This window comes from Podarcis erhardii (assembly GCF_964252035.2).
Source record: "Podarcis erhardii genome assembly, chromosome: 9".
NCBI lineage: Eukaryota > Metazoa > Chordata > Lepidosauria > Squamata > Lacertidae > Podarcis > Podarcis erhardii.
Window position 1 is genome coordinate 14,040,760 of NC_138512.1, and position 23,960 is coordinate 14,064,719.

Sequence of the window (23,960 nt, forward strand, 5' to 3'; positions counted from 1 at the left end):
AAATCATATATGCATCAGTATGTTGCATTCCTCTTGTAGCAAGCTGTCTTACATTGAGTTAAATTTTTGCTTTATGTAGCTCAGTACAGGGATGCGGGTGGCGCTGTGGGTTAAACCACAGAGCCTAGGACTTCCTGATCAGAAGCTCGGCGGTTCGAATCCCCGCGACGGGGTGAGCTTCCATTGCTCGGTCCCTGCTCCTGCCAACCGAGCAGTTCGAAAGCACGTCAAAAGTGCAAGTAGATAAATAGGTACCGCTCTGGCAGGAAGATAAACGGCATTTCCGTGCGCTGCTCTGGTTTGCCAGAAGAGGCTTAGTCATGCTGGCCACATGACCCGGAAACTGTACGCCGGCTCTGTTGGCCAAGAAAGCAAGATGAGCACCGCAACCCCAGAGTCAGCCACGACTGGACCTAATAGTCAGGGGTCCCTTTACCTTTTAGCTCAGTACAGTATTGTCTGCCATAACTTGCAGTGGCTATCTAAGGTTTCAGACAAGACGTTCCCTGCCACTGAATTTCAGCGCTTCCCCCAAAGTCCTTTAGCATGTTCGATTTCCTTTATGCTCTTGGTTTCTTTAATTGCCTGTCATGTCTTGCTGTAAGCTTGTTGTCAAGTGCTGCTCTATTCCCATTTAGCGGACTTTGAGCACTTTAAATTGGATGGCCCCCAGTTCCTTTTGTCTTCCCCCTAGAAAGAAATTTCAAAGCTGCTCTGCCACCTTTTTGACCTTAAGGGACAGCAGTTTACTCTGCACCAGAAACCACAGTCTGCTCTTGTTGTTCTGGATATAAATTACTAGTTTCCCTTGTTAACTGATCACTGTCAACTGCTTTTCCCTTTGTATAAATGTCCATTCTCTGACATACTGTACACCAACCTTAAGCTATGGATTCTTCATCTCTCAAGATAAGAGCTCACTCACCTCTCTTTGCTAAGTATTTCTCAACTTCATCCGGGCAAAGATCAGAAAGGCAGTTCTTTTCCTCTTTCTTCACTGTGAACTATCTGCTGATACTTAATTATCAAATGTGTTCTTCCTAAATACTTTAAAATCTCCTTTGTAAAATGTGAGGAAGACTTATGAACAATTATCCGTCCCCATAATTGTTGAAGTGCTTCATTAGAGAACAAATACTCTTCATCCTTGATTCTAGGGATGTTTTGAGGTGTAAAAAGATCACAACAAAAAAAGCTGGTACTGTGTTCATGCTAATATATATTTCCTGAATATGGGCAATCACATCTGCTATTCATTTCAGCCACTTACAAGTGAGCTGAGCCCCTCAGTTTAGGAGATAATATGCAAACTGGGCATACATGTGATGACTCCATGCACATCTGTTTTGTTGTATATGGCACATACTATTGAAAGGTGGCATTAATAAAACTCCACACCTCTACTTAAAACTTCTTTGGCCTAACATAAAGGACAAAAGCACTTCCAAACTGAAAAGGCTTCCTTTAACTAGCCCCCCAGACCTAATAAGTATTTCAGAAATCTTATGATCAATGGCTTGAATCCTAAATTGCACAATCAGTTGCCTCGCCAATTTTTCACACATACCATTTGCAGCCTAACACACCTCAGACACTATGGATATGGAAGATTTGGAGATTCTTGAAAGTGACTTTTCAGAGGGTTCAGGGACTTGCAGATGGTAGAGAATTGGTGAGCTGCAGAAATACCTGCCATTCACACAATGGAATATTTGTACAAAACAAATGGATAAGAGTAGTATTTAATTTGAAATATTTATAGGTCTCTTTTCAGGGTGGAGGGACGCGGGTGGCGCTGTGGTCTAAACCACAGAGCCTAGAGCTTGCTGATCGGAAGGTTGCGGTTCGAATCCCCGTGATGGGGTGAGCTCCCGTTGCTCAGTCCCAGCTCCTGCCCACCTAGCAACTTGAAAGCACATCAAGTGCAAGTAGATAAATAGGTACCAATCTGGCAGGAAGGTAAACAGCGTTTCCATGCGCTGCTCTGGTTCGCCAGAAGCAGCTTAGTCATGCTGGCCACATGACAAACACCGGCTCCCTCGGCTTATAGAGCGAGATGAGCACGCAACCCCAGAGTCATCCGCGACTGGACCTAACAGTTGGGGTACCTTTACCTTTTTCAGGGTGGAAGTAACAAAAACCTCAAAACAGTAAAACATAGCACTCAAATAAAGAATAATAGAACCAGCCATAATACTAAAAAGCATTCAGTCCTGTAAAATAGCAAACTCCAATAGATAAATAAACCTAAATCAAATTCAGTTCTACAGCCCCCAAATAGGTTTTTAAAGCATTTTCTAAAGGCAAGCAGTAACGAGGCACTATGTACCACAGTTGGCAACAGGTTCTATAGCTGTAGTGCCACTGTTGGAAAAGGTTTGAAAAATAGTGTGAACGTGCCAGAAGTGAAGAGAACACACAGAATTTATTTTTAGAAATACTAAATAATGTCTGAAACTAAAATTACTAATCCATGGCAATCAGCTTGGTGATTCAAGACATTTATTATCATTACGTTAACTGAGAGTACTGTCCTACATATTAACCATAGTAAGCCTCCCAAAACGCAGTGTGATTTACTTCTGAGTAGATGTGTATAGAACCGTGCTGTAAGTGTTACTTCTAACCAAATATGGTATTCTTAGCTTTAAAATCCCCTTAATTTTGAAAACTTGCTTTGTGTGATTCAGCCTCCAATTCTGCACAGGCTTCATATTCATATTTGTGGAATAGCCAAAAAAATGATAAGTCCCCCCCCCCCCCGGCCATCTTAAATTGTCTCGGGGGAACACTTAAGTGAAATGCTAATAAAATATAAAGCTGAAATGTGTTTGTATGTCTTTTGTGTGTATTATTAACACCTGCATTTCTTGTAGTTTTAATGGAGCAGGATAGTGCAGCAGCTCAGCAATATGTCCGGCAGGGATGTCCAAATTTGCTACGAGCCGAGTTGTGGGCCCTGATTCTGAACGTTTCCAGTCAACCCGAGGTAAGTAGCAAAAGTAAAAATGTAGACTTGCAGCAGCTACATACCCAATAGCTAAATTATAAACAACGTTTGGCTGCGTTATTAAGTGTGATGCTAGTTTTGGTTTATTGTGCACAAGGTCACACAAGGGTGTTTGTGCTCATTTAACAGTGTTTTTCTGACTCTTTTTATCTGAACCTCTCTTTACCTAGTTTATTTTGCGTGCTCAGGTGGAGACCCCTGCGCCCCCGAGAGACAGCCCGAGAGCAATGAAACACACATGACAACGTGCCATGGAATGACATAAATGACCTCCCCTCTGGAGTAACACCACTTCTCTTGCCTCCCCAATACTTTTTCAGCTTCTGTTCTTGTCTCTGCTGCCCAACTTTTTGCTTCAGTATTTTTTCTGAACATGCCACCTAGCCTGTGCTTCTATTCATTTGCCTTGCTTTCTTCCTCTACTGCTCCAGATAATTTCCCGAGCCTTCTTGCCACATCATGCCTTCCTCCTATTGGAAATGGGCTTCTCCATAGGTCTTCTTTCCTTTCTTTCTACAGCACTGTGGGGTAGCTGCTTCCTTCTGCTTTTGAATATGTGTAGGTCTTCCTCATATGTTCCTGTACTCACACGGCCTCCCTGCACACATTAGGCAGTGGCATAAGTATCGCATTCAGCTATCGGGTAGGGCCTGTGACATCATTACTGATAAGCCACACAACTCCCCTTCTTGCATATTCTGTTTCGTGTCTGTGTGTTTGTATCTTCTTCTTCCTTGGCGATCACTCGTAGCCTAGTAAGATGTCTTCCATAAACACAGTTTTAACAGTGAGTCCGTAAGTGACTGTGGAGGCCAGTTCTGGATCCACACGTCCTTCCACAGTGGGGACAGAGGTTTTCAGGTGAGAGTTGATCACAGTGAGGGTTTGGCAAGCATGCCTTCCTCTCAGCGCGTTTCTCCCTTTCGCCCTGAGTTTGAGCATCTTCAAAACCCATGACACCTTTGGTAAAGGCTGTTCTCCGATTGAAGCGCTCCCAGGCCAGTGTTTCCCAGTTGTCGGTGTTTATACTACAATTTTTAAGATTTGCCTGGAGAGAGTCTTTAAACCTCTTTTGTTGAGCCACCAGCATTACACTTTCCATTTTTAAGTTCAGAATAGAGTAGTTTCTTTGGAAGACGATAATCAGGCATCAGCACAACATGACCATATATTTAATTGTTTTGCTTATTTTACTTTACATTTGCTCATTTTGCTTTATGTTTACTATTTGGTTGATGTGCTGCTCTACCTCTGTGCTGCAGTAAATGTTGCCTTAATTTTTCTTTAAAATGTTCAACACAGCCTAGCTAAAGAGATCATGACTTTATTAGTCTTTATTAGTCAGAGTATCGTGCTACATGCTTGATACTGTAGATATGAAGATATTATTTTCAGTTAATTGAAATTAAGAGTACTGTAAGGGATGGACAGATGATGAATAAGTGGCATGCATGGGTGCATGAGAGAGAGAAAGAATTTATATTATTCCTTGTTATATATGATTGGGAGTGGGTTGACAATAAGATGATAGCAGACTTCAGTATTTTAAAAGCACTATTTGAAAAGATTTTGCTAAGCTTAGGGGAAAATGTTTGGCTTTTTGGTGCATATACTTACATCAGACCATCAAGAATAAATAATCCAAGAAGTAATGGATTATACATTGTTGAAAGAGAAAGCGCTGCTTTTGTCATAATGAAAAACATTGTACCAATGTTGTGATGGCTAATTAACTCTGAATTGTTCCAGATTATTCTGACAGTTAAAGCCTTGCTTATTTCCTCTTTTCTAATAGTAAACAGATAAGAGAGATTAATTGTAATTGGCTGACTTCACTACATACCACAGTAGTGGTACCATATTTGTGGTATTTTTGTCTTAATTTGTCAAGTAAAATATCTAAAGAAATGGTCAGTTTGGACTGCCACACAGCAACTACTTGAAACTGCTCCAACAGTGCCCTAGCTCACTGCCATGCAGTTCTGTCTTATCAGATGATCTTGCCAATCATAGCTAGAAGCTGTTTACAGTGTTGTGTAGACAAGCAACCAAGTATGAACCTTGCCCATAGCAAGAAATGTTACGGGGTAGGGAGCTAACGGTTATGGTGAAGTCATTGTAAGTCAATGTGAAACTCCCAAAACCCAATATGTCAGCTCGCAAACTGTTTTTTCTGTGGACCAGTTGAAAATTGCCAGAGTCTAGGCCATGTAATATATTTTGTTTTCTTTGCTGAACGTATTAAAGTACACATCTAGGTTACCATAATCTTTTAGGGAAAATAAGTCAACTGTTCCAGCATTTATATTATGAAGATCATTTCCCCAAGACTAAAGCCGCCTTAGCCTGTTTGATAATCTTGCTCTGATTTTAAAAAATAAATTGTGTTAGATGGGATGAAGATATTCTCAACTACAGTTGTACCTAGGTTTTTGAACAGCTTAGTTCTCAAAAGTTTTGGCTCGTGAATGCTGCAAACCCAGAAGTGACTGTTCCGGTTTGTGAACTATTTTTGGAAGCCGAACGTCCGACGGGGCTTCCATGGTTTCCGATTGGCTGCAGGAGCTTCCTGCAGCCAATCAGAAGCAGTGCTTTGGTTTCCGAATGTTTTGGAAGTCAAATGGGCTTTTGGAATGGATTCCATTCAACTTCCAAGGTACGACTGTACTGTACTGTGAAGCCTTTTCACAGACTACTGAATGGAACTTGCATACCTCCAGTGGTCCATAGTTTGAGAACTTCTGGCATGGCTAATCTGATAACACATGAAGAATCTATTTGGATTAAGACCAAAACCCTTTCTAATCCCATCAGTCTGTTTCCCACAGGAGATAACCAGAAGCCAATGGGAACCTCAAAATCAAGACATGGGGGTAGCAGTAGACTCCTGCTTGTGTTTTCCAGCAATTGGCAATCAGAGGATCTGTGATCCTCGCAGAGGATCTGTGATCCTCGCAGAAGCATATAGCTACCATGACCTTGATCAACTTATCCTCCATGACTTTTTCTAATGCCCCTTGAAAGCCACCTAAACTGTGTCACCACATCTTGAGGGAGCCAGAGAAAGAAATATTTTGTTTAATCTCTCCTGAATCTTCCACCATTCCGCTTTATTGACTGACCTGGATTCTAGTATTTTGAGAAGGGGTGAGTCACTGCTTGCATAATTTTACAAAACTCTTTCAGTTACTCAACTCCCCTCCCCATCCTAAAAAATTCAAATCACACTAGCTATGGCTATCAAGTATATTTTAGTATGCTAATTTTGACTGTCATAGATATGTATATTTATTGCACAATTAAAAATATATATTTTTAGAAGCAGTTAAATCAGAAAGTATGTCTTTCTAATTCAGCCGTATCGTTAAGTTTTGGTCCTAGAATTCTCCCTTGTGCCATTTGTAACTGACTAAATGGCTGAGCTACTGTTTCTTTGTTAATGTATGACAGTTTCCTTCTCCGTATTTACAAACTGAAGACTTTTTGAACCTCTAAATCTTACTTAGAGAAAGAGATTTTGTTAAGACACTAAAAGGTACAGCAGAAGCTTTTTGGGAGAAGTGTGTGAACATTCAAATACACTCATTTCAGAGGAGAACATCTAATTTGAACCAATTTGTGTTCCACAAAGTTTAGGTACCGATGCCAATTTGCAGTTTAGAACAACATTATAGAAATAGGTTGTTTACAGGGGCACAAATATAAAAATAAGCAAAAGGCTAACGTACTCATGCTACAGACTTCTTTGGATATATGAGCACAAGTTCATAGGACACGTTGATGATGTATTTGAAAGGCAGGAAGTACCGTACGTATATTAAAATCACATGGAACTCTAGAATCTATTATGGTTTTTCTCTATGTCTAATAATAGAAAATGTGTCCACGTTCCAAAAAGCTGAATATTCAGTTGAACCAGTCAGTTTGTCACTGAAATTAACAACAGAACACTGAAAGCGCCAGATGTATTGTTCTCAAAGAATTATAGCATTTCAGGGACTTTGTGCATGTACACCTGCTGGCAGTATTGCAAGTCTTAGCCTGATAGGAAAATACTAAAAGTGCATATTATGTTGTTAGGTATGACTGAATGCCTAGAATAAGGAGCACTCTCTGGTTTGTTCCTTTCAGATTTCATGTCATACTGTCTTTTGAAGAATTGATGCTCACTAGGGCAGCTTTGAGGCAGGCTGGTTGAAAGCAGTCTCCCCTTCTGTGGCTATTATGAGATATAAATAATCACAACAAATTGTGTGTTGTTAAAATATACACATTTTATTTATGCTTTTCAGATTTATACATTTCACCAATTTAACAATCATTTTGAACATTTCAAAACTTGACTTCCTTCCCCCTCTTTCTGCAGTTCCTTAAATTTATTTTTAATACCTTCTGCATATGCCAATTAACTTAATTTTTTCATTTATTCATCTACGTTAAATATATACTCTTATAAAACTGCAGGTTATTTCAGTAATCCTGCCAGTGTTCTTATCTGTTTACAGTTTATCTGTAAATATTCAATAAACCATTTGCATTCTTTTTTAAAATGTTTGTTACCTTGTTTTCTTATTCTTCTGGTAAGTTTTGCCATTTGTGCATATTCCATAAGTTTTTGTATCCATTCTTCCTTTGCTGGGACTTCTGCTTCTTTCCAATTTGGGGTGAGTAACATTATTGCGGCTGTAGTCGCATACATGAATAAGTTTCTATACATTTTAGGTCGTTCTGTCCCTATAATTCCCAAAAGAAAAGCTTCTGGGCTTTTTTTTTTTACAAACTTTTTTTAAACATCCTTTTCAATTCATTATGTATCATTTTTGTACAATAGTCAGGATGATTTATTTGCTAGAAGCAACCATTTATCCAGTCATACCCCTTACCAAATTTCCCAGATGTATCTACAGTGGTACCTCAGGTTACATACACTTCAGGTTACATATGCTTCAGGTAAAGACTCCGCTAACCTAGAAACAGTGGTTCAGGTTAAGAACTTTGCTTCAGGATGAGAACAGAAATTGGGTTCCGGCAGCGCGGCAGCAGCAGGAGGCCCCATTAGCTAAAGTGGTGCTTCAGGTTAAGAACAGTTTCAGGTTAAGTATGGACCTCCTGAACAAATTAATTACTTAACCTGAGGTACCACTTTATTTTATAAATATTTACAAGCCACACATAAAGTGTATCAATTTGGCTTACATAATACAAAATATAGTGGTACCTCTACTTACGAATGCAATCCATTTTGGGGTGCTGTTTCGCAGCCCGAAAAGTCCTTAAGTAGAGCGCCGCTACTGTGCATGTGTGAAGTGCGATAGAGTGCTTCTGCGCATGCATAAAGCGTGCAGATCGCTTCTGCGCATGCGCGAAGTGTGCAGATCGCTTCTGTGTTTGCGGTGAACCCGGAAGTGTACTTCGGGTTTACCGCATTCGTAACCTGAAAAGCCACAACGTGAAGCAAACGTAAGGCGAGGTATGGCTGTAGAATACAGTGGTGCCTCGCAAGACGAAATTAATTCGTTCCGCAAGTCTCTTCGTCTTGCGAGTTTTTCGTCTTGCGATGCACGGTTTTCCATAGGAATGCATTGAAAATCAATTAATGCGTTCCTATGGAAACCGCCTTCCCCCGACCTCTTCTGGCGGGCGGCATTTTAAAATCGCCCGGGACAGCGGAGGACTTCTCCGCTGTCCGGGCGATTTAAAAGCCCCTGAGAAGGCAAGCAGGGGGGACAAAGACTTTTGTCCCCCGCCTGCCTTCAGAAGAGGTCCAGGACAGGCTTCGCGGACCTCTCCGCAAGCAGCGGGAGCGCTCCTTGCGGAGAGTTGCCAGCGCGCCCAGGCTTCGCAGCCCCGCCGCCCGGCTTCGGGACATCGTTCCGATGCCGGGCGGCGGGGGGAGACTTTCCCGCCCCGCCGCTCGGCTTCGGGACATCGTTCCGATGCCGGGCGGCGGGGGGAGGCGTTCCCGCCTCGCCACCCGGTATCGGGGCATCCTTCCGAAGCCCGGCGGCGGGAGGAGGTGTCCCCGCCCCGCCGCCAGGCTTCGGAGGAGGTCCGAGGACAGCGGGGAAGACGAGCTGCGCTTCCCCACTGTCCCGGAGATTTCCCTATGGGCTGTCGTCTTGCGAAGCAAGCCCATAGGGAAATTCGTCTTGCGAAGCGCCTCCAAAACGGAAAACCCTTTCGTCTAGCGGGTTTTCCGTCTTGCGAGGCGTTCGTCTTGCGGGGCACCACTGTAAAAGGTAAAGGGACCCCTGACCATTAGGTCTAGTCATGACCGACTCTGGGGTTGTGGCGCTCATCTCGCTTTATTGGCTAAGGGAGCCGGCGTTTGTCCGCAGACAGCTTCCGGGTCATGTGGCCAGCATGACTAAGCCGTTTCTGGCGAACCAGAACCAGAGCAGCACATGGAAACGCTGTTGCCTTCCCGCTGGAGCGGTACCTATTTATCTACTTGCACTTTGACGTGCTTTCGAACTGCTAGGTTGGCAGGAGCAGGGACTGAGCAACAGGAGCTCACCCCGTCATGGGGATTTGAACCGCCGACCTTCTGATCGGCAATTCCTAGGCTCTGTGGTTTAACCCACAGCACCACCCGCGTCCCTCGCTGTAGAATATCAGCCCATAAATATCCGTAACACATAATTAAAAACATCAATACATGCCAGTTGCTTAAAAAGATAACTTCATCTTGTTTTCAGAAGACAAATAGCAATGGCCTTGCGGGTATGTGGTTCCTGTGTCTAGGAGATAGATCAGCTGGTTAGAGCTGTATTTTCCAAAGGAGCAGGTACACAGTCTGGCATCCTCCTTGATCTGCCTCTGTCACCAGAGGCCCACGTGACCTTGGTGGCCAGGAGTGGTCTGACCATGACAGTGGACCCCCAGAGACCCCTCTATTTCCAGATTACCTCCCGCCCACTTGAAGCAAAGACCAAATCATGGGTATGTCGTGCCCTGTGCATTCAGCCGGGAACAATCTGAGATGGTCCTATGGTTGCCATGGAGCCATGAAATCCCGAGCTAATCCAACAGCAGCCTCAGCTTGGCATGGATGTTGAAATCACCCAGAGTTATTGTTCGGGATTCCTCCAACACCACATTTGGGATACCTCGGCCAGCCCAGTAAGGGAAGCTGTTGAGCGATGGTAATATCATTGCGTGTGTTTTCATTAAGAATATCGATTTGATTTTCTGAGAGGATGCCCCTGTTTTTATTTTTATTTTAGTTTCAGTGAAAAGTAGAATTCAAGCGAAGGAGCTATGGATCTGCTATAACTGAATTTCACGGACCTTTAAATGATTGAAAACACACACAGTATAACAAGATATTTGTCATGGTAATGAATAATTCAAATTTAGTTTCTGGAAACCTGATGAGATTAGATTTGTATTTCTACTGTACTATAGACTGACTAGTCACCATGAAGGACTTCTTTGGGTTGTTATCTATACCGTAATTTATTTATAATTGTGTTTGCTGTGCTTCTTCAGTTTGAAATTAATAATAAAAGCTTCCTTCATGTGATAAGCAGATAATAAATATTTATATAACTTTTTTGTTTGCCTTTTGCCACGTGATGCCACCAAAAGTGACATTGAAACTGTGAAACTCCTGGCATTATTTTATGTTATTTTTGGGGGAGCAAAGTAAGGTGTGTGTTTGGGGTTTTTAAAGGTTTCAGGGAAAAGGTTTAGGTTTTTGGCCAGCATTCCTTTTGTACAACAGTGCCATTGCATGAGTAAAGCTCCCCAGTGATTCTATGTTAATTGAAAAGTGGGACAGCCTATTCAATTTTTTAAAAAATTAATATATCAAGAATTGAAAGATTACGAGTCCAGGAAGGAAATTATATTGTAGTTGTTATTGGAATGGCTTGCTTAAGAGAACTGTTGTCCTTCAGTGATGAATTGAATGGACCAATGTTATAACTCATATAGGTAAAGATAAAGGACCTCTGGACAGTTACGTCCAGTCAAAGGTAACTATGGGGTTGCGATGCGGGTGGCACTGTGGTCTAAACCACTGAGCCTCTTGGGCTTGCTGATCAGAAGGTTGGCGGTTCGAATCCCTGCGACGGAGTGAGCTCCCGTTGCTCTGTCCCAGCTCCTGCCAACCTAGCAATTTGAAAGCACACCAAAAGTGCAAGTAGATAAATAGGTACCGGTCTGGCGGGAAGGTAAACGGAGTTTCCATGCACTGCTCTGGTTTCGGAGTTCCGTTGTGCCAGAAGTGGCTTAGTCCTGCTGGCCACATGACCCAGAAAAACTGTCTGTGGACAAACGCTGGCTCCCTCAGCCTGTAAAGCAAGATGAGCGGCGCAACCCCAGAGTCGTCTGTGACTGGACTTAATTTTCAGGGGTTCTCTGCCTTTACCTTTTAAAGGACCCCTGGACAGTTAAGTCCAGTCAAAGGTGACTATGGGGTTGCTGCTTTCAGCTTGCTTTAAGGCCGAAGTTTGTCCACAGACAGGTTTCTGGGTTATGTGGCCAGCAGGACTAAACTGCTTCTGGCGGAACACCGTGACGCAAACCTGAGCTCATGGAAATGCTGTTTACCTTCCCGCCGCAGAGGTACCTATTTATCTAGTTGCACTGGCGTGATTTCAAACTGCTATTTCACCCGCTCCCTATAACTCATATAAGGCAGCTTAGTATATTAACTAGTTAAAAGTGCACAAACATCAGACCTTATCTGAAGTATTTCACTTGTGTGATTTCGTCAGCAGCTGATAATTGGTTCTGCCCCCTAACTCAATACTTAGCATTTTGCTTTTCCTCTACCCATCCACTATTCTGCACCTGACTCCAGTTGGTGGGTTTGGGGTTTCTAGTAAGCAAAGTGGACTTTGCAAACCAAATATGGCCAGTGTCATGGAATGGGGCCTCAGAAGCTGTCGGTGTAATAGCCCCCCAGTGCACAAAATAAATGCCCCTAGTTATAGACGCTATGCTGAGAGAGGTAGAACTTGCAACAAAGATGCTGGTGTTTTTGTTTTGTTGCAACATTCCTACCAATGTAGTATGTATACAGTGGTACCTCAGGTTACATACGCTTCAGGTTACATACGCTTCAGGTCACAGACTCCGCTAGAAATAGTGCTTCAGGTTAAGAACTTTGCTTCAGGATGAGAACAGAAATCGTGCTCCGGTGGCGTGGCAGCAGCAGGAGGCCCCATTAGCTAAAGTGGTGCTTCAGGTTAAGAACAGTTTCAGGTTAAGAACGGACCTCCAGAATGGATTAAGTACTTAATCTGAGGTACCACTGTATATTGTTTTTAATTATGAAGCTTGTATAATATTATGCAATATTTATTCATCCCCATGGTCAGGTTCATATTTTGGATCTTGGCTCTTTCCCGTTAATGCAGGGTTGCCGAAACATCCAGCGACTCAACGCCATACATTCTTGGAACTTTATTTTTTAAAAAAACTTGTAAATCAAGCCATGTCTAGAGGGCACCGACATAGTGTTGCTTATTCATGTGATATGCTATATAAATAACAAATCCACTTTCATATTCATGTGAAAACTTTTTAAATTTCGAAAACAGGAGATCAGTTCTTCATAGTTCAACATACGTAACTTGTATTCTACTTATATAAACCCCCATTCTATGGACAGGACACTGTGTTTGGGAGAAAGGCTTGTATACCTGATAAGTGGATTATTTATATATATTCTGAATGTATCTAGTTCACATTCCTTTTCATCGTTAAGTCTTGTACTTTGCACTGTTGAATTTTTTACATCTTCTTCCATCTGTGGAATGATGTGCAATTGCCTATCATCAACTTCAAAATCCTAAAATAGAACAAAATGTGTTTATGGAAAAAGCAGATAATTTAATACAATAAACACAGTTGTGATGTGTATATTTTACAACTATTATATTTTCATATGCTGCCTTAAAAGGAGAACCAAGTTACTATTATCTTTCTCTTTCCCCCCCTCTTTATGCCAAAGTGCTTGCAGTGACCACCTCCAAAACTATGTTAGCCATCATGACATTTGTATGCCAAGTCATTAATTGTATTCTTCCAGCTGTGGCTTCTGTCTCCCTGATAGGATCCATGTGAGCTGTGTTTATGGCTGTATCTCTGCTTCTAGGTTTTGCTTGGCTAGAGTCTGCTTCTAGCCAGCTATGTTTGTGAAGAGGCTATAGCTTTGCATAAATTATTTAGAGGAATACCACTGACGTTCTTGGGAAAAATTGTTAACTGTTGCCCTCCAGTTTCTTGCCTCATGAATTTAGCAGAATTCCTTTTCCCCTGCAGTTTTATTTTATAGGCTCTTTAAGTTTCACCCTCTTCTGTTGTATACTTAGAATATTCTTGATTGATTGATTGATTGATTGATTGAGGGATGGATGGATGGATTGCTACCCCAATGTATGCTGACTTTCAGAGCAAAGCCCTCCAGGGTGGCTCACATAAAAAATAATAATTAGTTATTTAGAAAATCTCCATTTTGCTGGCTGGCAGTAATGCATTTATTACTACACGGGTTGCAAAATTTGCATTGGCTGCAAGTAAGTTGAGAGCTAGGCACCAAGACAAATATCATAAGGGGGAGTGTGAGACGTGGAGTGCTTAACTTATGCAAAAATGATTTTTACATTTTTGCATGTTTGCTTCGCTGCTGTTGCTGCTGCTGTTCAGTTTTAAATCAGTTATTTGTATCCTACGCATTGTCTGTATCCTAAGCTTATAGCTTTATTTGTATCCTAAGCTTATAGCTTTTAGCAATAAAGATTCATTCATTCATTCATTCAACTGAGAATATTTAGAAAATATATAAAACCATTATACAGATCCAAAACTATCAATAGCACGTTAAAACAATATAGAGCTTAACACATGTTGTTGTTGTTGTTTAGTCGTTTAGTCATGTCCGACTCTTCGTGACCCCATGGACCAGAGCACGCCAGGCACTTCTGTCCTCCACTGCCTCCCGCAATTTGCTCAAACTCATGCTGGTAGCTTCGAGAACACTATCCAACCATCTCGTCCTCTGTCGCCCCCTTCTCCTTGTGCCCTCCATCTTTCCCAACATCAGGGTCTTTTCCAGGGAGTCTTCTCTTCTCATGAGGTGGCCAAAGTATTGGAGCCTCAGCTTCAGGATCTGTCCTTCCAGTGAGCACTCAGGGCTGATTTCCTTCAGAATGGATAGGTTTGATCTTCTTGCAGTCCATGGGACTCTCAAGAGTCTCCTCCAGCACCATAATTCAAAAGCATCAATTCTTAACACATAGCATCCTAATTAAATGCATCTTGAAATAAAAATGCTTTTTAAGATCCATTTAAAAACTTGCAAAGATGGAGCCATATTTTTTTTCTTTGTAAAGCAATTTTATATTGTCCTTTGGCTCCAGGAGGAATTAGTTACTAGAGTTACCACACTTCATGAAGACTTGATAGTTTTCATTGCCTGGTTGTGCGGAAGGAAGGGACTTGAGGAAGTATCATATTTGGATGTTTGAAAAAGATTTTAGTTTTTGATCGACTTATGCACAAAGTATATCCCATTTATTTTAATGGGATATACTCAACAGTATCTTTCCGATTGTGTCCTGATATCCTTCTTTTTAAGCTGTTTACTCCATTTTCAACTTTAACATCATATGGTCTTAAAATAAGCAAAACACCACTATGAAGTGTGTCATTTGTTTTAAGTCTCACACAACGAATAATATTTAGCATTATTTCGTTCTAGGATGTTTTGTACTATGAACAACTGAAGTCTAATGTGATTCAGCATGACCTTTTGGTGGACAATTTGATTTATAAAGTGAGTATTTCTAATTTATATATCGCTATCTGTTGTTGATGTGGTTTGTATCATCATCATCATCAACTTTTACTTATGAGTCTCTTTCCATGAGGCATCCTGAAACAATTTGCCCAATGCAGATACCAACTGGGATAATGATCTCCATTTAGAAGGTTTCTCTCTCTGTCTCTGTACAGTGGTACCTCAGGTTAAATACTTTATTCATTCCGGAGGTCCGTACTTAACCTGAAACTGTTCTTAACCTGAAGCACCACTTTAGCTAATGGGGCCTCCCGCTGCTGCCGCGCCGCCAGAGCACGATTTCTGTTCTCATCCTGAAGCTAAGTTCTTAACCTGAAGCACTATTTCTGGGTTAGCGGAGTCTGTAACCTGAAGTGTATGTAATGTGAAGCATATGTAACCCGAGGTACCACTGTATCTGTATCTATTTGCTGACTGACCACAGTGTCAGAATCTCTATTTTACTACAATGGTACCTCGGGTTACATACACTTCAGGTTACAGACTCCGCTAACCCAGAAATAGTGCTTCAGGTTAAGAACTTTGCTTCAGGATGAGAACAGAAATCGTGCTCTGGCGGCGCAGCGGCAGCAGGAGGCCCCATTAGCTAAAGTGGTGCTTCAGGTTAAAAACAGTTTCAGGTTAAGTACGGATCTCCGGAACAAAGTAAGTACTTAACCCGAGGTACCACTGTACTTTCAAATGAAAAACAACTGTTATAGTTTGTGAAAGGTTTCATCTAAAGTTGCATGTATCTGAAATATATCTGCAGTGGTTCAGTGCAATAGTTAATATTTCTGCTGCTCCCCCCGCCCCCGTTGAATTTTTTTTGGAAAGGAAAAGAAAGAACAGGCAGGGGTTGGGCAAGCTTCCTTTTTGGGACACCATTAGCAGTGGCATTAGCCCAGCTTCTTCCATTTTTCCCTTAGGTTGTTTTTATCTTGCAAGTGTGGTGGCAGCCTGGCCAATATTTTGCATCCTTCACAATGTCCTGTTTCAGTGTTTGCGGGTGGGTTGATCAGCCACATCAATAAATGGTGGAGAAACTTCTGCAAAGTGGACGGATTTTTCTGATGCGGAGAGAAGATATTCAGACAATTTCTCTGGAAAGAAATGTTGCCTCAACTCTTCCAGCATAACAATTATATGCACAACTTGCTCAGGAGGAAACAGAAGTTGAGAGTCGATTTCTATAAGCATGTGAAAAGATAACAACAATAATAATTGTGTATCTGAAGAAGTGTGCATGCACATGAAAGCTCATACCAAGAACTGACTTAGTTGGTCTTTAAGGTGCTACTGGAAGGAATTTGTTTTGTTTTGACTATGGCAGACCAACACGGCTACCTATCTGTAACTGGAACAATAATAATAATAATAACAATAATTTATTTATACCCTGCCCATCTAAACAGGGCTGCCTTCAGATGTCTTTGAAAGATAGGATAGCTGCTTATTTCCTTCACATCTGAAAGGAGGGTGTTCCACAGGGTCGGTGCCACTACCAAGAAGGCCCTCTGTCTGGTTCCCTCTAACCTTACTTCTCGCAATGAGGGAACCGCCAGAAGGCCCTCGGCGCTGGATCTCAGATTTGGATTTGGGGTTGAATAGAGAGAGGGTCTCTCTTAAATGTCATCCTTCAATACAGCCCTGATTTATGAGAGTCCTTCTGAAGCTACTTTTTTTTAATGCAAAGCCTGCCTTAATTTACAACCAACAATAACAGCATCCATGGACTCCTATACATTGTCTACTTTGGCTGTTAGTCAGACATCTGTACTTTTGTCATGAATGGATAGAAAAAGCATGGCGAATAGAGTGGGGAAATGGTTTTTGGCTCTCTGCTGAGTTCAGAGTGTTTTAATGTAGATCATCTCTTTTTCTATCATATTACTTTGGGGTGGGATATAAACTTTCTGATTCTGACTCCTCCCCTGATATGCTCCTTTGCTGTGTCTCTGGTGGTGGTGTACCAGTGTGACATTCTGCCACAGCAGTGTTACATTAGAACAAACTGTGATGTATCTTCACAATTCACTGGCTCAGACTATTTAGGTGGTTTCCTGTGATTTTCCAGAGAAATGGCATCTGGATCATAGGTTTGTGTAGCTGTTTTATTCAGTACACACACACACACACACACACACACACACACACACAGTGGTACCTTGGATTAATTACTTAATTTGTTCCGGAGGTCTGTTCTTAACCTGAAACTGTTCTTAACCTGAAGCACCACTTTAGCTAATGGGGCCTCCTGCTGCTGCTGCGCCGCTGGAGCACAATTTCTGTTCTCATCCTGAAGCAAAGTTCTAAACCTGAAGCACCATTTCTGGGTTAGCGGAGTGTGTAACCTGAAGCGTATGTAATCTGAAGCATATGTAACCCGAGGTACCACTGTACACACATATACATACATACATATATATATACAGTGGTGCCCCACAAGACGAAATTAATTCGTTCCGCAATTTTTGTCGTCTAGCGAATTTTTCGTCTTGCGAAGCACGAAATCCCATAGGAATGCATTGAAAATCAATTAATGCGTTCCTATGGTCAAAAAAAGTCCAAACAAAGCCAAATTTGGTACAACAACAGTTTATTAACTGCTCTTTAAAGTCACACATACTGTAAAGAGCAGTTCAAAAATTGAAGGGAAAATAAATTAACTTTATAAACATGACAGAAAAACATTTAAAAATCAACAAAGTGTACAGTACATTTTCTAAGACTCTGGGGGACCACTCGAAGAAGGCTCCTCTTCCACTCTTTGCTTCTTGGTCAAGAACCTGTCCATAGTCTGCTGCTTTATCCGCCTTTTCAGCAGCTCCCTGAAAGACGACATGACCCTCGTATCATAAAAGTTCCCAGCGTCATGTGCCACGTGCTTCTCATGGTGGTGTAGATCTGCAAAAGTCTGCACCTCCTTCCACTTCTGGCAAATGTCCCTCAGTCTTTTGGAGGACAGCCGTTCCTCAGTTGCTTCCTCCTCTTCCAGTGAGGCCTGCTCCTGCGCAGCCTCTGCCTGCAGAACGTAGCCCTCCGTTGTCACAACCTCCAGGAACTCCGCTGCAAAGTCTTCAGCCGCAGGAACATCAGAACTGGCAGCCTCTCCATGCCTGACCACACTGTGGATGCCAGATCTTGTCTTGAACCGGTCAAACCTGTGAGAGTTCAGAACTTAACTGGTTAAGTGTTCTGAGGTGTGCGTCACTTTCTGACGTCAGCTATAGAAGCTGGGAGGAGTCTGGGAGGAGACTGTACTTGTTGTTCTCTCTGTGTGTCTTGAGAGAGACGGACATGTTTTACCATGGCTGAAAGAAGCCCCGGTCTTATATGGGCTGAAATGTTCCAATAAAGAGCTGTAAATAGACAAACCTGTCTGTGTATGCTTGCATGGAGAAAAGGAGAAAAAGACTGCTTTACACCGCTGTATGCTACTCTGCTAAGCCGTGGCTAAAGAGACAGCAGAATTTGTTGCGCAGCTAGGAAGGAAGTGTGCCGGACGCTGTAAATGACTGATTGGGATCATAAACTAATCAGTGGCCACGGCTCAACGATCAAGCTCCAAAGATCGTTATCTCAACAGGTTATGGAGGTCAGTAAACGCTCGTAAAACAGTCGGCTTTGAGCTACTGGAATGCTTTGAAGCTAGCCGGAGGTTGGAAGCTGCATTCCGTGAGTCTAGCCTGATGCCGGGAAGCAGAGGGAGTTTTTGTCTGCTTCTGAGAGGCAAGAGAGCTGCTGAGAGACAGAGCTAAACTCTGGGAGCAGCTGAAATCGTTCCTCCACGGAACGGTTAGCCGGAGCAGCTAAGCCGTTTCTCCACGTACAGGAGCCGGAATCAGCTGGTACTGAGTAAGTACAGCTTGTGGGGCACCTTGGGAGAACGGGAGAATATGGCAGAGAGCCAGGATATGCCGGTGGAAAAGCTCACTTTAAAAAGTTGGGCAACCTGGAGCAGAAGAGTAAGGGGCTGGTTCCTGGTCCATGGGCTTTGGGAAGCAAGCCAGAGGGAGCCAAAAGCACCACCCCTTAGCTGGGACGATAGTCAGCAGAAATTGCAACAAGAGCTGGATATGCTCAGAGCATGCATTCATGCATCGCTGAAGCCTCATTTGGAGGGAGTACAGTCAGCAAGGGCTGCCTGGGATGTGCTGAAGGGCTTGTGTGAAGCTTCAGCAGAAGGCCAGAGCCCTGGAGACGCTGGACTGGCAGGCCCATTTCCCGATGTATCAGCCTCTAGGAGCGCTGGTGAGCAGATTGGGGGGGCGAAGAGTTCCAAAGGCAAGTTTAAGAAACTTTCCACAGGAAGTCCTGAAGCGGAGAGGAGCTTCAGAGGGGGCCAGGCTGGTGGGAGGCGCCGTTCCAGGAGAAGGAAGGCCAGGCCAGCTGGGAGGAGCCCCGGGCAGTGTTTTTCCACTGGAGTTCAACGTCTGCGTGGCAGTTGCCCCCACCGGAGCACAGAGCCGAGGGAGGATGTTGTGAAGGACACTTCTCATGGGAATCAGGCGGGTTTCCATCGCAACAAGACTGGCCAGGCAGGAAGACGTGCAGGTGGGCGTCGTGGTAAACAACAGGAAGAGTCTTATCAAGTCACTGCTAGCATGGCTTTGTTTGAGAACAGCTGTGTGGAAAATTCTGAGCTTAGCTTTGTCATCGACTCTGCAGCTAACCGCAACATGGTTCCAGAGACCCCTGCAGTCGAGATGTGGAATTGCACGGCAGTTCCAAAAGGACAGGGACAGACTGTTAAGTTTGCAAATGGACAAAGAGCTAAAGTTTATAAGTTTGCTAATGCCTATCTTTCTGTTTTGCAAGAAAGGATGGATTTTTGTATTGTTCCAGAGGGGCATCACTGTTTGTTATCTGTGCCTTATTTGTTGAAAAAAGGGTTTCAGGTTTGTTTCCAGGATGATGTCTGCACAATCTCCAAAGGGGAGAGGGTACTTGCCAAGGTTAAGAAGGGGCAGAATGATCTTTTCATTCTTAAAACGTCTCTTGGGGGTGAGGGGAAGGTTGAGAGAGCACAGGCGCAGCGTGCTACAATTCCCGCTCATGTTACTTGTGCTTGTGCATGGCATCAGAGGACCAATCATAGTCCTGTAGAGGATCTGCAAGTGCTTCCTGAGGTTACCAGAGGGTGTAAAATTAGAGATTGTGGACGTGCCATTAATTGCGCCACTTGCAAGCAGGCGAAGAAGAAAGGGTGCAGTTACCCAAAGGTGGAACGGGTAACCACTAAACCTTTTCAGCTGGTACACATAGATCTGTTCAATCTGGTCAGGGAACAGAGTCTAGGGGGAGCCAGGTATCTGCTAACGTTTCAGGATGATTTTTCGCAGAACACCTGGACCCACGGTCTCAAATCCAGGGAGGATGCAGCACAGCTGATCAAGAGCTGGATTGAGGGGGTGGAACTAAGGTTCTTCACCAAGGTGAAAGCAATCGTCAGTGACAGAAATGCTAGGTACACTGGTTCTGCTTTGCAGCAGTTCTTTCACAAAAGAGGGATAAGTTACACAGTTACTTCACCCAGTAAGAGGGGGGTGGCAGAGCTGAGGAGTGAAGCTCTGGTTAAGGCTGCACAGGTAATGCTAACGGAAGCTAGGTTACCTCCAAAGTTTTGGCTGGAGGCAGTTCGATGTGTGTCTTTCACCTGGAATCGTGTCTACAACTCGCTGGTAGGTGACACACCGTACTCTTTGTTGAATGGCAGAAAACCCCAGGTTCACTTTCTGCGCAAGTTTGGATCTCCTGCGGTTATCCCTGTGCCTAAGGCTTTGCAAGGACCAGATGGAGCCAAAGTCCAGAAAATGATCTTCTGTGGGTATGAGCCAGACGCTCGTGCTTGGAGATTTGCTAACCCGTCAGGTGATCAGAGTAAGGTGCTGATCAGTAAACACGCTGAGTTCTTTGAGCAGGATGAAAGGCCAAAGATTTCTGCACAGTGTGATGTTCTTTCAGAATGTCTCTCTGATCCAGAGGACAGTTCTGTTGAGGAGGAAGGAGAGGCTGAGTCTGCTGATGACGATCAGGTCACTGACCAGAGTCAGGAGCAGGATGGGGCGTCTCCACGAGTTGTTAGAAAAGGACAGCCCAAGAGTGAGCCTAGTTCTCCTGTGGGTGTAATGGAGAGGATTCGAAGACGCTTTAAGTCAGAGGGGGAATCCCGTGATGCAGAGGACACACCTGCTGGTGACAGTGAGCCAGAGGAAACACCAGAGTTTGTGCCCAGGCGTTCCAGTCGCACAACCAAAGGTATTCCACCTGAGAGGTACCAGGCCACAGGTGCGTGGGTAAGTTTCGCACAGTGCGATTCTGAGAGTTGTGAGGTGATTCCACAGATGCCTAACAGGTACTCCAAGGGAGGGCACAAGGCATTGGGGAAGGGATTGATCTCACAGGGTGTTGCTGAAGATGTTACACAGGTCTTGTTAGAAAGCAACGCAAGGGGGTGTGTGAGAGTTCAGAACTTAACTGGTTAAGTGTTCTGAGGTGTGCGTCACTTTCTGACGTCAGCTATAGAAGCTGGGAGGAGTCTGGGAGGAGACTGTACTTGTTGTTCTCTCTGTGTGTCTTGAGAGAGACGGACATGTTTTACCATGGCTGAAAGAAGCCCCGGTCTTATATGGGCTGAAATGTTCCAATAAAGAGCTGTAAATAGACAAACCTGTCTGTGTATGCTTGCATGGAGAAAAGGAGAAAAAGACTGCTTTACACCGCTGTATGCTACTCTGCTAAGCCGTGGCTAAAGAGACAGCAGAATTTGTTGCGCAGCTAGGAAGGAAGTGTGCCGGACGCTGTAAATGACTGATTGGGATCATAAACTAATCAGTGGCCACGGCTCAACGATCAAGCTCCAAAGATCGTTATCTCAACAAAACCAACCTCTGCTAGCCTTGAAGACTTCTGGCTCGGCTGAGGTTCCTGGCTGTTCCCGGATGAGGTCAGCGTGCAAGGCCTTGGCCTTCTCACAAATGACGGCCTCAGACACTGTGTCCCCTGCACGCTGCTTCTCTTCTATCCAGATGAGCAGCAACTTCTCGACCTCCTCCAGGACAGCTGGGCGGTTCTTCACGATCCTGGTGACTCCCTTGGCTGCATCAGTCGCCAGGATCTTCTCCCTCATCTTCAGGATGGTCCCGTTGGTCGATGGGTTCCTGCCGTACTCCCTGGCGATGTCCGTCACACGCATTCCGCCGTCGTGCTTCCAGATGATCTCCTTCTTCATTTCCAGCGTCACCTTCTCCTTCTTCCTCTCACCGGCCACCGCAGCAGCAGTCTTCTTGGGTCCCATGGCAGCACAGCTCCTACCTTCGTAAACTCAGAAACAGAAAAAAAAATCAGTGATGTGCTTCAAACCCAAAAAATACAAAAGCAGCCAGCCACCCACCACACAGAAATTAAAACCCAGAACCAAGGCCTTGAATCCCAAGCACCCCAACCCCAAATCCAAAATCCAAAAACCCCCAAAAAAGTTTTAAAAGTTTAGCTTACCAAATGGATGAAAGAGAAGTTCTGGAAAAGCTTCAACAATCAACCACCGACGTCCTCAGAAACCTCAAATGGCTGCAAAATAAGTTTAGGAAAAGCTTCAAAAATCACCAATGTCTTCAAAAACCTCAACTGCTCCCACAGACACGCACCAACCCACCCACAACACAGAAATTGCAAACCCCTCCCCAACTGCTCCCCCAGCCCCTCCCCAACTGCTGCAAACCCCTCCCCAACTGCTTCCCCACCCAGACAAAAAAAATTTCAAAAAATAACAACATGGCCAGCACTCAGAAATTCAAACTCAGAAAATTTTTCAAAAAAAATCAACCTGGCCCAGTGGTCACAGAAAATCATAAAAATTCCCAAAAAAGGCCCACAAGCCCCCAGATTATCGCAAACCCCTTCCCAACACCAAGTCCTTGAATCCCAAACACCCCAACCCAAAATCCAAAACCCCCCAAAAAAGTTTTAAAAGTTTAACTTACCAAATGGATGAAAGAGAAGTTCTGGAAAAGTTCTGGAAAAGTTTTGGAAAATCTTCAAAAGTGAGCAAAGTCTGAGAAAAGGCTACCAAACCACGTGCTAACAGTTGCTCCTCGAAGTCAAGTCGCAACTGCAGCTGCTCAAGCTAAGCACCCTTGGTTTTAACGGTTTTTACACAAAGGAAACAAAGTCGCGAGACGTTTTCGTTTTGCGAAGCAAGCCCATAGGGGAATTCGTCTTGCGAGGCAAATCGCGGGCGAAAAAACCTTTCGTCTAGCGAGTTTTTTGTCTTGCGAGGCATTCGTCTTGCGGGGCACTACTGTATACACATATACATACATATATACATATATATAAATTAGACACTGTAAGACACAGACACTGTAACAATTTACAAACCACCAAGAACAGATTCCTTGGCCTCTTCGTGTGTCAGGTGTGATAGGAAGGGCATACAGAAATGCAAACTGTTTTAGAAATGCATAGTTTTACTGTTGTTTTTCAGCTGGGATCCGCAAGCATTTTTGTTATGGCATTGCTGGGGGCTGGACTAGATGACCCTCGGGTCACTTCCAGCTCTAAAATTCTTTGATTCCATGCATTATCTCAAACTTCTTCAAAACCATTCCTCAGTTCTCAGAGAGATTGCCACGTGCCATGGCAAAGGAAAGCTTATTGTCTGAGAAATACAAACCTAGAACTCTCAAAGGGGTGCATGATTAGTTTTTTAGTTCTTTGATGACTGTGGAATGCAGTTAAAATGTTAATTGGGAGATAATTTGCATTCCCTCTCCCATTGAAAGAGTGGGAAAACTCCCATTGATGAAAACTAATTAGAATTGACGTGTTCAAATATAGCATGTGGATATCAGTGCCTAGTGTTATGATGATACTAATAGATTTTTTTCTGTGTGCAGGAAATGTGAAGTTGACAACAGGTGGAGTGCATAGTTATTAACTCTGTAGCATGACGACAATAATATCTTGTTATGCTAATACACCACAGGAGCTTCCCAGCTGGAAAATATACTTCTCAGCTTCAAATATTTATGGTTTTTCATTTACAGGATGTGAAGCTGACAGCCAGCAATGATGACTACTACTTCGTGTTTGAGGATTATTTATATCAGGTAAGTAATTACTGTTATTGCAGCAGCCTGTCAGTGGGAAAAAGTG

The 23,960-nt window shown here is 43.4% G+C and overlaps 2 protein-coding genes across 2 annotated transcripts in view; one reads left to right on the forward strand and one right to left on the reverse strand.

Annotated features, from left to right (window-relative positions):
* The window catches only part of TBC1D19 (TBC1 domain family member 19), a 75,915-nt gene that overhangs the window by 23,735 nt on the left and 28,220 nt on the right, over window positions 1-23,960 (forward strand). The window contains exons 11-13 of the mRNA XM_081875840.1: window positions 2,877-2,989; window positions 14,724-14,798; window positions 23,852-23,914. Of these exons, the coding sequence (XP_081731966.1) occupies window positions 2,877-2,989; window positions 14,724-14,798; window positions 23,852-23,914 (251 nt within the window). The remainder of the gene's footprint in view (window positions 1-2,876; window positions 2,990-14,723; window positions 14,799-23,851; window positions 23,915-23,960) is intronic.
* LOC309349777 (putative CENPB DNA-binding domain-containing protein 1) lies at window positions 17,231-22,327 on the reverse strand. The gene is made up of 3 exons (XM_081876056.1): window positions 21,689-22,327; window positions 17,896-17,965; window positions 17,231-17,820 (listed from the first exon to the last, which is right to left on the reverse strand). Exons 1-3 carry the CDS (start codon window positions 22,099-22,101, stop codon window positions 17,527-17,529), a joined length of 777 nt encoding a protein of 258 aa, XP_081732182.1. The 5' UTR covers window positions 22,102-22,327; the 3' UTR covers window positions 17,231-17,526.

Coding starts and splice junctions, on each gene's coding strand:
- LOC309349777 (XM_081876056.1), bottom strand. CDS start 22,101: ATGGGACCCAAGAAGACTGCTGCTGCGGTGGCCGGTGAGAGGAAGAAG. Junction 17,966..21,688: donor TTCAAGGCTAGCAGAGGTTG/GTTTTGTTGAGA, acceptor GAACTCTCACAG/GTTTGACCGGTTCAAGACAA. Junction 17,821..17,895: donor GAGAGGCTGCCAGTTCTGAT/GTTCCTGCGGCT, acceptor CTGCAGGCAGAG/GCTGCGCAGGAGCAGGCCTC.